We start from the raw sequence: 15793 nt of genomic DNA, 5'->3' as shown, positions 1-15793 counted from the left end.
TAATAAATACTAATACAATGTAAAATGCTATGAATAGACACTATACTATACCATCTAGGGAATAATGACAAGAAAAAGAAAGCCTGACACAAACACTGTGTGCTATAACCCTAGCACACAGAATAAAAACTTGTTGACTCTAAAATGCACACTCATTTTGTGGGTGTATGTAGTTCTTTGAGAAAATTCAAACCCATTATCAATGTTCAACTTTGCAAACACAGATACTACAGGGGACAACCATCATCTCAAAAAGAAATGTTATTTCTAGCATCTAAAAAGCCTTAGATATCCAAAAAGGTGACTGTTTATTCTGTAAAGTGCTGATATTTTATAAGCAGTAGGAAGGTATTGCAGTGAGTATATTAATCAGACACACCGACTCAGCAGTACTTTCTGACTGCTGGAGAGAGCTTCCAGATAAGTTTTGTACATTCCTCACTCAAGAGCGAGGGAAGCCCAGGAGCTGCCCTGGGCTGTGGTGGCTGAGGAGCAGGCACACATTTCTGTCCCTTGGCTCCAATCTGGAGATGCAGCTTCCGAGTGCTACTTCCTGTCCCAGCCCATCTGCACCACAAAGGTTCTCCCTGTTCAGTCCCACAGGACCGTTCAGCTGCACTTACCTTAGAGGGAATATCACAGCATCTGTCTCTACTGGTCCACACGGGGCTGCAGACAATGTCAAAACTCTGGATTTGGAACTGCAAAGAAGCAACGGCATCATCAACTAAATATTCACAAAAACCATTTCCTTTTAATGTCTCTCCATTTAACCTTTGTTGATTTCTCACACAGACTCTCAATGAGAGAGCCCTTGAGACCAATATGACTTTTCCTTCATAAGGAAAGAACATAAAAATATACTCCTAAGAGACACAGTGAGAAGTGCGTGGGTGGAAGTCTGACTCCTGATTCATCCCTTTGGTTAAAATGAAATGTTTGAATGAATTTTGTTTTTCTTAAGAAAACATTAATTTTTATACTGAAATGAACTTGAAGCCTAAGCACATTTAAATCAGTTTTTAAGATACCATACATTGTAGAAAAATAATATTAATGAATCCGTTCCTCACTTAATCTACAATTGATGCACTTTTGCTTTAGAAGTTGTTACCTAAGGCCTGATGAATAACTTATCTCATGGTACTCAATTTAACTATTTCAATACAGCATACACCTTCATTCTCCAGTTTAAAAAATCACTCTTTTGACAAAAAGGAAAGGGCTGTATAGACATAATCATTCTTTTTAAAAACCCGATATAATTGTCCTATTTTCTTATCAAGTTCAGTATTCAACCAAAAGTTTGGGTTATAATCACAATCATATTAAATTTGAACTTCCTCTATATTGTAAACGAAAAACCTTCCTTTTTGAATCTAGAAGAAAATCCTGCCTATGGAAGCAAGCTAAATTAAATAATGACATAAAAAGTAGTAAGAAAAGCCAAAGAAATTAGGTTAGCTTATTAACATTCATTAATTGACATTTAATGTGAACTTAATTAGTTTGGTCCCATGAAAGCTTTACACTTTTGAGTCTCCATGACTGGATCTCATTGTGAACACAATTGGTGAGTTCCTGCCTTGAACTTGAGTTAAGCATCAGCTGTCTGCCCAGTGACACTGATCCTCCTGGGACAGACCAGGGACTCCCAGGTGACTGGAGAGCTGTAGTCACCATCACACTTCGTGTCCATATGACATACTTGCATTACCAAATACCATCTTTGAAGAAGAAACAAGCAACTGTTTTAGATTTCACTGGATATGGTGACAATTATTTGTGTTGTTTCTGACCAATGAATTTGACAGCTTAAATCTCACTGAGTAAAACATAAATAAAACACACTGAGCTATTTCAAAAATTTCATGTCAGTTCTTAACACAAGGTACCAAGAAATACAAACATCCATTACTTACTGTGGCTGATTTCCTTTCCCCTTTAAGTAGTTTTCCAAGAATTTCATAACCATCAGTTGTGATATTTCCAGCTTCCTTGATGTCTTTTTCTATAATTTCATAGCAGTCAATGTAAATCTTAACACTTTTTGAAGTCACTACAATATGAACCTGAAAAGATAATTTGTTTCTGTTGTAAAATTTCTGCCAAAAAATTAGCCAATTTCTGCATATTTCAGATCACAGAATTTTTTAAAAGTATTTCTGAAACCATTCACAACCCAAATGAAGAGTCTTGGACTAAAAATCCAAGAACTGGGTTGCAATGTCAATGATGTCATTTATTAACAACAGGAAGACAGATAAACCGAGAACCTCCCAGGTCTGTTTCTATCATCCGCTCATACAACCATCATTCCTTATCTTCCCACTATGGAGCCTTAAGGAGATGACCAGAGGTGATTTGTAGGTAAAATGACTTTCTAAACTATGAAGACCTACCCAATCAGAGGTTTAAAAATCACTTATATATTATACTCACTACAAAAGAGCCTTGGGTGTTTTCTACTGATTTTGCTAAATTAAATGTTTACTTTGAATTTCCCAATGTAAACCAAAAATAACCTACATACCATATGGATACCTATCATGTAAAGAACTAGTGTGTCCTCTTTAATGTTTCAATTCTAGGAATCAATAGGGCTCAGGATCCAATTCTTTTCAAGGAGAGAAACTTATGCTGATTTATTTTGTGTCTGCTACTGAACACAAAGAATGTTAAGAAATCTATTTCATATAAATAATTAATAAGACATTTGTACTTCAACAATGTAAAGAATAGTTTTGGATAATCTTTGACTTTATGATTATGTTCACAGAGTTTCCACTTAGCACAAATACTCAACTAAGCAATGGATGATTACTTTGAAAAGTTTGGCAGAAAGTTAAAAGGAACAGATATTCTCTTAAATGTTCCAAATCAAGAAGAATAAGAAAAATTTCAAAAGTTTTTTTAAAACTAAATATTTTTCCCACATGGAACCACCAGCAAAACATTAGTTTATCACATCTATGATAAATATGAATTACGTATTATTTTTATATGAAAGTGATAACTAGCTTACTAAAGTTTAAATGCCCCCAGGGTAATCAATTAACACTGTATTCAAGATGAACATCATACAATCATTTTCAGGGCATTTATTGTCTAATAAGAGTTAGAACTTTTTATTGGCTCTTATATGAACAATCACAGAAACAAGCATTCACAAACTATCTAGAAAATCACAGAATGCACAAAAATAGTTTCAAAATCAAAACTGCTTTAATTTGTATCAAAATCATTCCAAATACATTTGTCATTCAATGCTAAGCATAAAGAAGCACATTCTAAAAACATATTTTGCTTTATTTATTCAGTGTGTTTTATTGTACTTTAAATATGTGCAGTCACAAATTCCTCTGTAGACCACTGTCTCCAGTACTTAGGGAAGTCATCTTAGGATGGTGACCCTCAAACTCTGGGGGTCACAGACTAGTAGAAGGAAATAAAGGCCTCCTTTTCACACCCTTCCAGGCTCTACCAATTCCTCAGACTATATTTTTCATCTCCTCTAGTTCTTCCCTTTACTGTAAATTTCCCACATGGAGCCACCTCATCTCTTAGCAATAGAGGGAGCCACCAAAAAAAAAAAAAAAAAACCTTTTCAAAAGAATTCACAGGAAGTGATGGCTGTCACCCTAATTAAACTCTTGGGTATCCTCCTCTCTCCAGGGAGTCCTTTCCCTACCATCATCACTAATTTTCTTCTCTTGGAATACTGCTCATTCTCACCCAAGATTGAAGAACATCAGTCCAGGAAATAGATGGAAAGTAAAAGAAGAGTATGTAAATCATTGGCTTGGTAAAGAATGCAGTTGAAGGTAGGATTCAATTGTTGGAATAAATGAAGGAAGTTTAAAAAAAAAATGGGGTCAGAAACACACAAAAGTGGCAACTATATAGAAGTAATGGATATATTAATTAGTTTAATTAAGATCACTTTCTGATTTTTACTTATGTCAAAATGCTTCTTCATATACCTTGAATAGATGCAATTTTTATATATCAATGGCATTTCAATAAAGTTGATTTAAAAAAAAGAATGAAGCCAGACATGGCAACACTCCTTGTAATCCTCGCACTCTGGGAGGCTGAGTCAGAAGGATTGCAAGTTTCAGCCCAGTCTAACAATTTAGTGGCTTAGAGAGACCTTGTATCAAAATATTAAAAAGAAATTGAAATGCAGCTCAGGATAAAGGCCCTAGGTTCAACACCCAGTACCACACACACATGAAAAAAATGAGGTTAAGGAATGGAGGAGGAAAAAAATAGTGAAAAAGAACAGAAGAAAGTAAAAGCAGATTATGGGGGTAAAAAATAAAGGAGAGACTTCAGGGAAAGACAGAGCTAGTGAGGGGAAAGAAGGATGACTACATAAAACCCAAAAATGCAAACAGCTCTTTGGGGAGACAAATAGTACAAAGAAAGGGATGTCAAAAAATTATATTGATTCAGAATAATTAATTACTATTATTCTAGACCTCTGAAAAATACTACCTTTTGGATTAAGTAAAACATCTCATAAAAGTTGGAAAGTTTTAAATTGCTACTAATGGTTATCAGTTGTTTAGTAAGATTAGATTCTCAGTATCTCCAATGGGTATGGAAGGAAAATACAATAGGCTTTCTCAGCATATTACTCAAATGTAAATTTAATAGGTACAAAAAGCTGTTAGCTTTGCCAAATTCATCTATTATCAGATAAGGATCAGTAGAAGCCAATAACATTCTCCAAACTAGAATTTGCTTTCCCACCACTACATGGAAATCTAAAATTTTAATCTCAAGTATATAGAGATTGTTACTTTTTTCTTTCTTCCCACTTTGGTTAGCACCAAAGTGAACCTCACAGTCTCTTTGAGCCGTATGAAGAGAGTTCTCTACCATCCTTACCAAGAATCTGATTCATGAATTAAAAATAATTTTGGAAAGAAACCAAGCTTCCTGGAAAGTAGAAACAGAAATCATGCTGAACCTACTCAAAGAGAGGAACGTTCTTTAACTTCAACTTCAGAATCAGATTGAACTGGAAATATTTGTCTCTTATGTATGGGGCTAATCTTTCTGCATGTCGTACTTGGGGAAATTTTAGGCCATTTGTGCTCTACCTGGTACTCCTGTTAACAAATCTAAAGCATGAAGAAATATCATTAGAAGTCTCCTTTTCATTTCTAATGCTCTGTCAATAATCATCTTTAGAAAAGTATCTGCTAGATGCTAACATACAAAAAGAGATCACCAAGAAAAGACAATCCCCTAGAATGGATCTTAGAACTTTAAATAAGAATGCTTAGAGAATTCTGTGTAAAAATTAATCTCACTAACATTTATCTTAATTATTTTGATAGATATTGATAATTTTTGGACTGATAACATTTCACTGACATGCTTGTAACTTTTCAATAAAAGAGCAAGAAAAATAAGGTTTCTGTTCTCTACAAAAGAATATTTTCAATTAAAATATACTCCATTAAATTATTAAGCTTCCCAAACTAAGTGACATAAATATCCACAATATAATGGTAAGTAGAAAAACAGGTCAACAATATCTGATTCATATTTCAAAATTATAAAAACATTGAAAATATGTAAACATGTTTAAAGTAGTTACCCTCTGATTAGTAGAATTATTGTTTTAATTTTAATTTCTGGGGATTTTTGTTATTATTGTTTGTTTTTTGAGACAGGGTCTTGCTATGTAGTTCAGGCTGGCCTTGAACTCACTGCGTAGCCTAGGCTGGCCTCCCCTGCCTCAGCCCCCTGAGTGCTGGGATGACAGCCGTGCACAGCCATACCTGGCTAATTTTCTGTTCTGAATTAATCAAATTATGTCAAATGAGATTTTAAAGACATAGGATTCCACCAATTTAACATGATATCCTATTAAATAATAAAAGAAATGAGTTTAATTTTTTAGTTGTACTCTTTTTTTCCAAAAGTAAAACTCAGATAATCTTACATTTTTACCTTATGAAAACTTCCGTAAAATAATGTCTTTACTTCATCCGTGTCAAACGTAACAGTTTGTACCTCACCTTGGGCATCCTTATTAAAGAATGATAATGTCTTGCTAGAAGCTGCAATCAACATAAGGTTGTTGTTAAATCACATGCACGGTAGACTTGTCACTGAAAGTATTAGTAAAAAATTCTTGTTGGAGGAATTTCTAAAAAATTCAATAAATGCAATTGTGATAAAATGCAATTAGACTATTTACTGATGTGTTATATTTGAAAAACTTAAAAGCATATACCAAGTAAATAAATATATATTTTTTAAGAGAAAAGAGGAGAAAAAGACAAAAACATAATCAAAACTATGCATGCATGTGCCTTAAAGCAGGATAAAAATCCTTACGATCTGCAATCACTCCAACTTGTGGTTTGTAGTCTCTGTCTGTAATTTGCCAAATTGCGAAAGGGTCGCTGGGGGTTTCTGGGAGAAGTCTGAACAATAGTATAATTGTATATGAAGATGGGAGTCCATTTGGATGTACATCTCTGTGGGATAAAATAAAAGAAATAAATAGTGATGATTTTTCTTCAGAAACTGAGATGGCTTTAAGTCTTTAGACCACAATCTCATTATGAGAAGTACTAGATGCTGTTTACAGGAGAAAATTTTAGGAAACACATCAGAAGACAAAATACTAAAGGCCTGTTTTGTCAGTAGTAATAGGTTATTTATAATTTGATACTATCACAAAAGTCTAGGAAGCTACCAAATAGTCTGTTATCCTACTGTTAGTGACTAATTTCCTCTGAGCACATAGAGGATTTAAAAACTATGCAATAATTTTAGAGTCATAAACATTATAATGATAGACATCATGTGAAGAGAATAAATCTTACCAAATATACTGTACTTAATTTCCAATGTCAGTGTTGTGCAATCATAGGTAAAATGACGTAAGGTTTTGATTCTCTCTCCCTATCACTAACAGTTTTTACACTTCCAAATTCCTCCCCGGAAATCAAATAAATCACCTCTGGAAGTTTACATCTACTCCAAAATAAAACCAATTATAAATGGTGTAAATGGTATAGATGGCCATTTATATGTGTAAATGTTTAGTGATGATAAACTGGGTGTGATTCAGTTAAAAGGAAATGCTTCTTGGATCTAAGGCTGTGAGGCACAAAACCCAGTCCACTGTGTCCTTCCAGAGTTGAATCAACCACTGTTCTTATGGAATCTTTGGCAAAAATGATGCTTTTCTGAGACCATGTACCATGTTCTCCTCGAAGGTAGGAAAAAGGCCTAGATAATCAACTCTGAGAGAAAAGAAGCTGTTCCTTTACAAATTTTGGCAGAGGTTACACCATTGTCTTTTGAACCCAACAACATCTCCAGGCCTTTTTTCATTTTTTATTTTGAGACTGAGGCCAAGTTGGCGATGCTGGCGTCAAACCTGAGATCCTCCTGCCTCAGCCTCCTGAGTAGCTGTGATTACAGCCATACACATCCATGTCCTAGCACCACATCACTTGTACAATGTTTCTTGCTTCTTCAAATAAGCTCTGAGCAAGCTGGCATGATGCCTTTTACATGTTCAAGAACTACTGCGTCTTTATAATGTTCTATAGTACTGTATTTCCTCCCTATTGCCGCATCTCTGACTTAGCCCATTTTCTTCTTCTTCCCTAGTTAACTAGTGCTTGTGAAAAATAGTAATTTGTTTGCATTTCTGCTTCTCTCCTTCCGGTCAGAAGTTCCAGTCCATGTGAAGACAACAGGCTGTCATAAGGCAACTGCAGGAGTCACACCTTGAGGTGACTGAAAAGGTTAAACACTGGGTGTGAAGGTTCACTGTGAACCAGGGAGAGTTGGGCCCTTACATTGTGGTCAAACTCCTCTGCAATCTGGGCCTCCTTAACACAAATAAGCTCTGGTTTTAAAAGTCTGACTTTTCCATTAGCTTCCCCAGAGCATTTCAAATTTCAGACATTGTTTTCTAACACTGTCCTGAGTTTCTGAAAGCATTATTTCTTCTTCTTCTTTTCTCTCCATAAATTGCCAAACTCATATTCTTCAACACACACGTTTTCATCGTAATGAATAAGAAAAACATACCTCAGTTATTGTACCCAGGTGCAAACTCTCATGAAGTGAAAGAACAACATCTAGGGCTACCCAACAGATTTTCTAGAGCATTGGCCAATAAAAACCACCCACCACCTGCTGATTCCGGACGAGCAAAACTGCAGCAGCCCTTCATTTTCTAGGGTCTGAAATGCTAAAAGGAAAGCCTGTTCTCATTCTTCCTTTCTTCCACCCAGTTCTCTGTGCCGCAGGGGAGTGTTCAGAATACTAAGCTGCCTTCCTGTTTTAACAGCCTCCCTTTTAGAAGAAGCATGGCTACAATCCTAGCCTTAAACTCAGAAGGGTCAGGAGTCTGTCTTGCTGCAGTGCCAGGCTGAGATTCTTGAGTATGGGGACAGCGAGGCCTGAGTACTAGTTTCCTGCATGCAAACTGCTACATAACTTAGTGAAAGATAATTAACCCATTGGTATTTAAGGAAACCAAACTAGGTCATCCAGAATCAGTCGCTGAGAATTCTCTACAGTTCCGCGATGCCAGGAAGTCTGCACAGATTCCAGTGAACCTCTAGCCCATTCTAGGAAAGGGGACCCTTCTGTGTTCTCACTTACATGGTGGGCTGGTGCACAAAGGCGTTCTTCTGCAGCCGGAAAGCTGAGTAGCTGGGGAAGGACCCCGACTCCAAAGAAACTCCCTGTACAGAAGCGAAATTCTTCTCTGTCAGGTTATAAGCTTCAAGCATCTTAAAACCTTTGCACCAGAGAAGAAATGACTAAGGTGAGTACATTTCAATTATCTTATTCCTGAAATCTTGAATAAATTAGCCCCAGAATATAGACTCATACCTGGTGAAGTGTATCCATCCAGATAAATGAGGGGACAACCTGCGAAGAACAGTGGCTTTAAGTAGAGCTCACCAGCACCACACACCAACACAGACACACTCGAAGTAGCGATGGCCACACGTCAAGTCAGGAAACTGCTCATCCAGAAACTTAACTCAGCAATTTAACCTTTACAAGTTATCTTTTAAAAGGCTTCTTGTATAGAGAAAACATTATACTAGTAACCAGTGTAACACAGGTTTTCTGAATACTCTCCGATCCGCTTGGAAGTTTGCTATGTGCTGAAGAATAATAAAACGGCATTAAAGAGGCAATTTTCACCCACATGTCACCAGGTCAGAGAACTTCTCTCCTGGAGAATTTTAGATTTCTGCCAAGAGTCCGTCCATGCCAGTCCTCTTCTCTGCCAAGCCCCCGTGCCTCATACCGGCTACCAAACATCACCTAACATGATAAGTACCTAGCAGGCCCCCACCCTTGACTTCCTAGAGCCAGGGTACCACAGGGCCACCTTCAGGGGCAGGGAGATGGCCCTGGCCCACACCCACTCTCCCCACAGCAGCTCTATGCTGGGGTTCAGCATAAGCTGTCAAGTGAGCCCCCAAATCTGTTTCCTCCTGCCAACTCTAACCAGAGTTTTGAACTTGTACTATAATGTTTCATAATTTGAAATATTGCACTTGTAAAGCATAGCCCTGCCTAGGATTAAAGATCTAAAGTAGTCACGTATCTGTGTCCATAATCCAGTACCCCAGGAGCTCGGCCGGGAAGGAGATAAATTCATTTAGTTTGTCTTCAATCCTTCATTGTAGTTTAAAAGCTAAACCTGAAGTTCTGACATACAAAGAATCAAAACCAAACAAACAAATGAGTGTCAGCTGAATTTCAGTGGGGCACATATGCACGAGCCAGTTTTCACTGTACCCAGGAAGCACAGTTCTGACAGAGAACATTCCGATTAACGGTTAAAAGGGGAAACCTTCATCTCACAGACATGCTTCTATACATGCAATGCTAAGCTGAAGATTAATTTACTAAATATCACAGGCACTGGGGAAATGGGACAAGGATATGTTCAAATGCTTTTCTCCACAGAAGAATTATTACATCTTCAGGGCTAAAAATGAACTTAGGATGAGTGTGTATTTAGCATGATCTCAGCAGAACAATGATTCATCAGGTATTGGGATAATCTCCCAGTATTTATTTCCACACAGACTTGATTCCATATAGAATGAGTAATTGTCTCTAAGTGAACATTTTTGTAGATAAGTGAAACTATATGTCTATGTCAACCACAACTTACTTGAAGTAGCAGTTTCACAAACAAATGTAATGAGGTTGTCCTCGATCTTCTCGAAAGACTCGAAGTCGTCCACAATGAACACATGCCGCTCGCTTGGTTTGCTGGCAATGTTGGCGAGCTCGTTGTAGTCGACATCAGCCACACCAACCACGAAGACACTGAACCCTGAAGAGCAGTGGTTGTTTGAACAATCCAAAATAAACTATTAGAAAGGATACTCTATTTTCTCATCGCATACAACAAATCCTTTTATTTGACATGCATTTCCAGGGTTAAGTATGTTCCTTTTAACAAACATGTACTTTTTCCAAGTCAACCTATTTCCTAGCTTATCCAATTCAACTCATTGGATCTCCCAACACAAAACCCTAACAATTACAAGGTGAAGCTTTTAATAGCAAAAAGACCTTTTGTGATGCACACTGCCTTCCACAGAGCCTCAGTCCTAATATGCACATGGATTATGTAGCTCTCTTTATGACTCAGACACCAAGAATTAGCTATTTTAAATTTGAATACTTGAAACTGAATTTTCTCAACAAACTTGGGCTTAACAGCAGTACTTTGACCACCTTCAAAATAGAATCTACAACTCCCACAGGCAATAAACATTCCTTTATTTAGGTCAATACAAATAAAGTTTTCATTCCAAAAATTTAATTTGACCTCAGAAAAAAATAGGCTATAAAAGGAATTGGGAAATATATATATATATTAGGGAAGTAAGCTTTTATACCCTCCAACTTAAATTGGCTAGGAGCCAGAAAATATGCAAAAATTGGCTCAAAGTACATTAACCTAGTGGCAATAAATTATGCAAAAAAGAATAATCTCCACTGAAAAAAGACAGAATGACATAGCACTAATCACAATTCATAATTTTAGCCAAAGAACTATGGTTGTGAAGATGATGAATTCCATGTAATGAAATACCTTACCATTCACTGCAATAGATCATGTGTAGCACAGAATTCTTCCTAAAATATGTCTACCTTGGACTCAGCATGGGGTAGTAGGGGGAGGGTGTATATTGGAAAGATCTAGTTTCCTCTCTAATAAGGAAAGATCTGCCCAGAGATGTTTCCCTGGGACTCTGATCCTTCTCATCTACCATGTACCTTTCAACAACCTACATCTGCAAGATTAGCTAGAGCTTCAGGAATCAGCTTCAAGATTAATTTCTGCTACAGCAAGAAGTCAACTCTAGGATGGTCCCATTATTCCATCATCATAGTTTTCTGTGGCCCTCCAGCCACACTGAGGAGACTCAGTTTACCTCTCAACAAACCCTGCATCACATCTGATACAAAGAAAACATCGTTATTCTTGAGCAGCTGCCAAGCTACCCCATAATTAAATGTAAACTAAGTACAGTGGTGTAGAGTAGAGAATAAACAGAACAAGAAAGTAAATGGGCACTTTCAGCTTTTGGAATCATTCCTGCACATTTAAAAGTTACAATCAGGAATGCAATCGAATTCATGCCTGAGATTACCTGACTGCTGGATGACAAAAGCCGCCTTCTTGACCTCATCTTGTGACCGACCATCTGTGACCACAACCAGGACCTTGGGGACGTTCTTTCTCATGCCGCTTTCCCATGTCAAGACCTTCTCCTTGATAAATGTGAGGGCCTTGCCTACAGAGGGTGGCAACTTAGTATCACCTCAGTGAAAACTATACAAGCGCAACTGGCCATGCCCCCTGATAAGCAAGCGTCCAGACAGAAAGTGAGAGGACGCGCCCAGCCTCCACCTCGCTGACTTGGCAACGAAGGTCTACAGATGTTCCCGTGAACCATACCTGTCCTTGTGTTTCCTCCTCTGTACCTAATATTCTGGAGGGCCCCAAGGGCCAGGGCCTTGTCATTGTATGTGTTCAACTTGAACTCAGACTTGACCTCGTCACTGTACTGCACAAATGAAACCTGAAAGGAAACAAGGGTTAGAAATGGCAGTCACCTCATTTTATATTTCAGTCTTGGAATGACTCCTCCAGCTGCATGACCAGGAGAGATCTGTCTCAGACCTGATGGAATATTATACCCTTTATGAGCAGTATGACAACACTGGTTGCTGTTGTCTCATTAAATTCTCTCATTTCCAATCCTCAGTGAAATTGTCATAACTAATATTAATAATGAAAATGAATTTTATTCATATGTGCCTTTCCTGATGATACAAAAAGAGATGGCTAAATCTGGAGAAGTGAGATCCCAGCACTAGAAATAAGAACACACCATCTTGAGCTCAAAGGTTGGTTGAACAGTTGGTTCTCAGTCAACTGCTCTTTCTCATGGACTACACTCACTCTTCACAGTAACATAAAAAGGCTGCATGTAGGCTTTATAGTTAAGATTCACAGGACTCAACTCCTAGCTCTGTCAATAGCTAAAAGACAATGGGAAAATTTACTAAATCTCTGGGCAGTAGAGATAATTTACCATCTAGGGTTCTTTTAAGGGTTAATAGTTATATATACAAAGTAACTGATGCATAGAAATTAATAAAATATAATAGCTACTTTTATTAGAAACCCTCATTTCTTAAAAGGATGAAAAACAACCATTGATCTATTAAGAATATAAGCTTTAAAAAAAGAGAGAATATAAGCTTTTTTACTCTTAGGTTGGAACAAGGTACACAGGATTATCTGGGTATTTGAAATTCAGTATATTCCATGAAGTACTATTCCCTAAAGAGAATGTGGTTTGTTTATGAAATTATTTGTCATTTATTTCAAAATGTCTTTTTTGTATAATATCCCAGAGATACATCACAATGATGTACAATTGGCCAGTATGAGGAAGAAAATTCACTAAAAGAGAAGAAAAGAAAAAGAGAATTCTTTAAAAGACATAATCTCTTGATTTGGCTAGAAGAGGGTCACGTGTATAATGACAAAGCATAGTGATATTGGCTGTAATAATAACACAAAATATATCAGGAGTGTAGAATGCCTTAAGCCATCGGGTAGCCTTTCCAGGATTGGTGGATCTTGAAATAGGTCTTCAAGAAATTATTAAAAACAATAATCAGACTCTCAAAACAGTCTTGGAAGACTCCCCAAAACAGTTTAGAGCCACTAAGCCTGAGTGCTCTTCAGTCCAGGGTATTTGGGACTGGTGGAGGAGATTCTCAGCTTTATAGGCAGGTTAACACTAAAGGATAAATTACGCCTTTAGACTCTCATGGAAGCATAAACTTCTCTGAGTTCCTACTATCATACAACTAATGCATTTGAAGTGATTCCACAGAAGTATAAATGGTAGTTACCATTTTTGGTAAACAAAATATCCCTTGGGTCAATAGTCACCAGGATAACACCTGCCACATAATATGTAGCAGGTTCCACTCACCTACCCCACTCACGCTACAGGACAGGACAGTCACAATGTATCTGGTGTCCAGAACTTTCGATGACCTTTTATGGAAATTATCATTGTTGGAAGTTTTAAGCAGGAAATTAGAATCAAAATCTCATAAATTCTCCAACTGGAATATCATCTAGCCAATAAGAAAAACTAAAGGAAGATTTATTTTTCTATTTATTTATCCTTCACACCCAATTCCTTCCCAAAAATACACATGTAAAGGAAATAGCAAATAGCAAATAGTAAAGATCAAAACACTTAGCAGGCAAGTTCAGAGGAAACAGCAAGATACTACACATAAGCAGTCACTGGTAAAATGACACTCACCTGGATACCAGCGGGGCTGACTTCATCAAAGGCTCCAACAGTGTTGAAGATGAATTTCACAACTTTGTTAAAATTATCATCTCCAATGCTCCAAGAGGCATCCGTCAAGAACACAATATCTGCCTTGGCCCCTTTGCATACTGGAAAGAAAAAAAAAAAAACAGAGGTCTCCTAAATTCCTTTACAAATGACACTGCACAGCTGAGAAATGCAGTCACCTCCCTGTCACCCACAGTGTTAAGTGGCATCCACACTGCCTGGCATGGGTCAGGAGGGCGGAATCTTGGGCCTCATGCAGACTTCCTGAGTGCAGCAATAAGAGCCCCAGGGACTCAGATGCAGCATAAATTCGAGGAGCACTAGTCTAACTGACCCTAGATTCTTGCTCCAAACTTACTCATCTGTTTAGATCCACTATGTAGAAATACTCTTGCTTCCTGAAGCTCTCCAGGTAGCTTCAGCCAATAAGTAAGGGAGAAATCAAATGAAAAGCAGTGATGTCCAGAAAAGAAGGGGCCACAATGGGTCTGGAGAGTCTGAACATAATTATGAAAATTTGGTGAAAATGAATTTTTTTTAAATTATGAGTTTGGCCACTACAATCATAAGTGGGGAAAGGGAGGATAAATAAAATAGCAAAACATTTTAAATTTGAATCTTTTTAGACTTAGAAGTTAAGAAAATTCTTTTAAAAAAAAGAACTGACAAAAATTTGGCTTATGAAAACTTATCATATAAAATGTACAGCACCAAGAGTGAACCCCAATGTGAACTGCCAGGCTTGGTTGGTAATGAGGTGTCAGTGCAGATGTACCAGTTGTGACAAAGGTACTGATCTGAGGAGAATGTTGCCAGCTGGATAGACAGTTTTGCCATGAACTTGAAACTACTCTAGAAAATAAAGCTTACTAAAAAATGCCCCTCAGCCAAGATTATTTACTGAATTTTCTTTCAGCAGCCTATTTTTTAAACCCACTCTTATTTTATCCTTTAATAATACACATTTAATTTTTAATTTTACTTCTATACCAAATTTAATGAAGTTATAACTATCTAGAGCCTTCTTACATGAGAGAAAAAATACTTCCAAAATCTGAAATGATTTCTGGAAAATAAAATGTGGGGAAAAGAATAACTGGGTGGCTGTTTCCTTTAAATTTAATTTATGCAGCACTGAAGAATACCCCCTGAATAGGAGAGAGCAACTCAGTCTGTCTTTTTCACTAGTTCACTGCAACTGACAATTATGTCTCAAACTTTGGTTAATGGAAATGTTTTAGCCTTGTATAATCCAGAGCCTCCTCCAGTTAGAAGCCAGGAATTCCAGTGTCAAAGGCCTCAGGAATTTAGTTGCAGATATAGCAAAAAAGGCTCATGGCACCTCTTAATGCCAGGGGCCGGCAGGAGGAAATACCCGCCACGTGACTATGGGCTGTGGAAAGTATCACTAGGTCTTAATCTTCAAAACTGAGAAAACAGAGTTCCAACCAAAGAGCTGGAATAGTTTATGACTGATTTTATTCATACCAAAATATGCCCTGAGAGAGAGAGGAACAAAATACTGGTGAGCTTTTCTTTCTACCTAAAAACTCTTGCATAGAAATAAAGGATCAGAAATGCCCCATACTGACTGTAAATGATGTATGCAGCATGACTAAGAAGTCTGTGAATCCTCAACAGCTGAATGTGTGGCCTGGAGAGCTGTACTTACCATCCCGGGCAGGTGGAATGGTGGGAGGAGGAGGTGGGGTCGGTGGTGCTGTAGGAGCTTCTGTGGGTTTCACGGCTAGAATTTAAAAGTAATAATTAGAAAAATACAACATGTGCACATTTCATATCCCACAAAGTAAATTGTCAGAATAAATTTAAATCCTCAGTAACACTAGGGATTGTGTTCT

At 37.3% G+C, this 15793-nt stretch overlaps 1 protein-coding gene across 3 annotated transcripts in view; it reads right to left on the bottom strand.

The window, feature by feature from the left end:
- The window catches only part of Col12a1 (collagen type XII alpha 1 chain), a 114933-nt gene that overhangs the window by 20224 nt on the left and 78916 nt on the right, over nt 1-15793 (bottom strand). For all 3 annotated transcript variants that reach the window (XM_013065254.3, XM_013065253.3, XM_087207762.1), the window contains 11 exons: nt 15607-15681; nt 13896-14035; nt 11999-12122; nt 11691-11834; nt 10196-10360; nt 8890-8928; nt 8656-8794; nt 6361-6503; nt 5971-6080; nt 1923-2072; nt 624-701 (listed from right to left, as the gene is read on the bottom strand). In XM_013065254.3, coding sequence (XP_012920708.1) covers nt 624-701; nt 1923-2072; nt 5971-6080; nt 6361-6503; nt 8656-8794; nt 8890-8928; nt 10196-10360; nt 11691-11834; nt 11999-12122; nt 13896-14035; nt 15607-15681 — 1307 coding nt within the window. The remainder of the gene's footprint in view (nt 1-623; nt 702-1922; nt 2073-5970; nt 6081-6360; nt 6504-8655; nt 8795-8889; nt 8929-10195; nt 10361-11690; nt 11835-11998; nt 12123-13895; nt 14036-15606; nt 15682-15793) is intronic.

This window comes from Heterocephalus glaber, unplaced genomic scaffold, assembly GCF_053883595.1.
Source record: "Heterocephalus glaber isolate CG9 unplaced genomic scaffold, H.glaber_assembly_v1.0 deba00000818, whole genome shotgun sequence".
NCBI lineage: Eukaryota > Metazoa > Chordata > Mammalia > Rodentia > Bathyergidae > Heterocephalus > Heterocephalus glaber.
The sequence above is the reverse complement of the archived record's forward strand: the minus strand, read 5'-3'. Positions and strand labels throughout refer to the sequence as shown.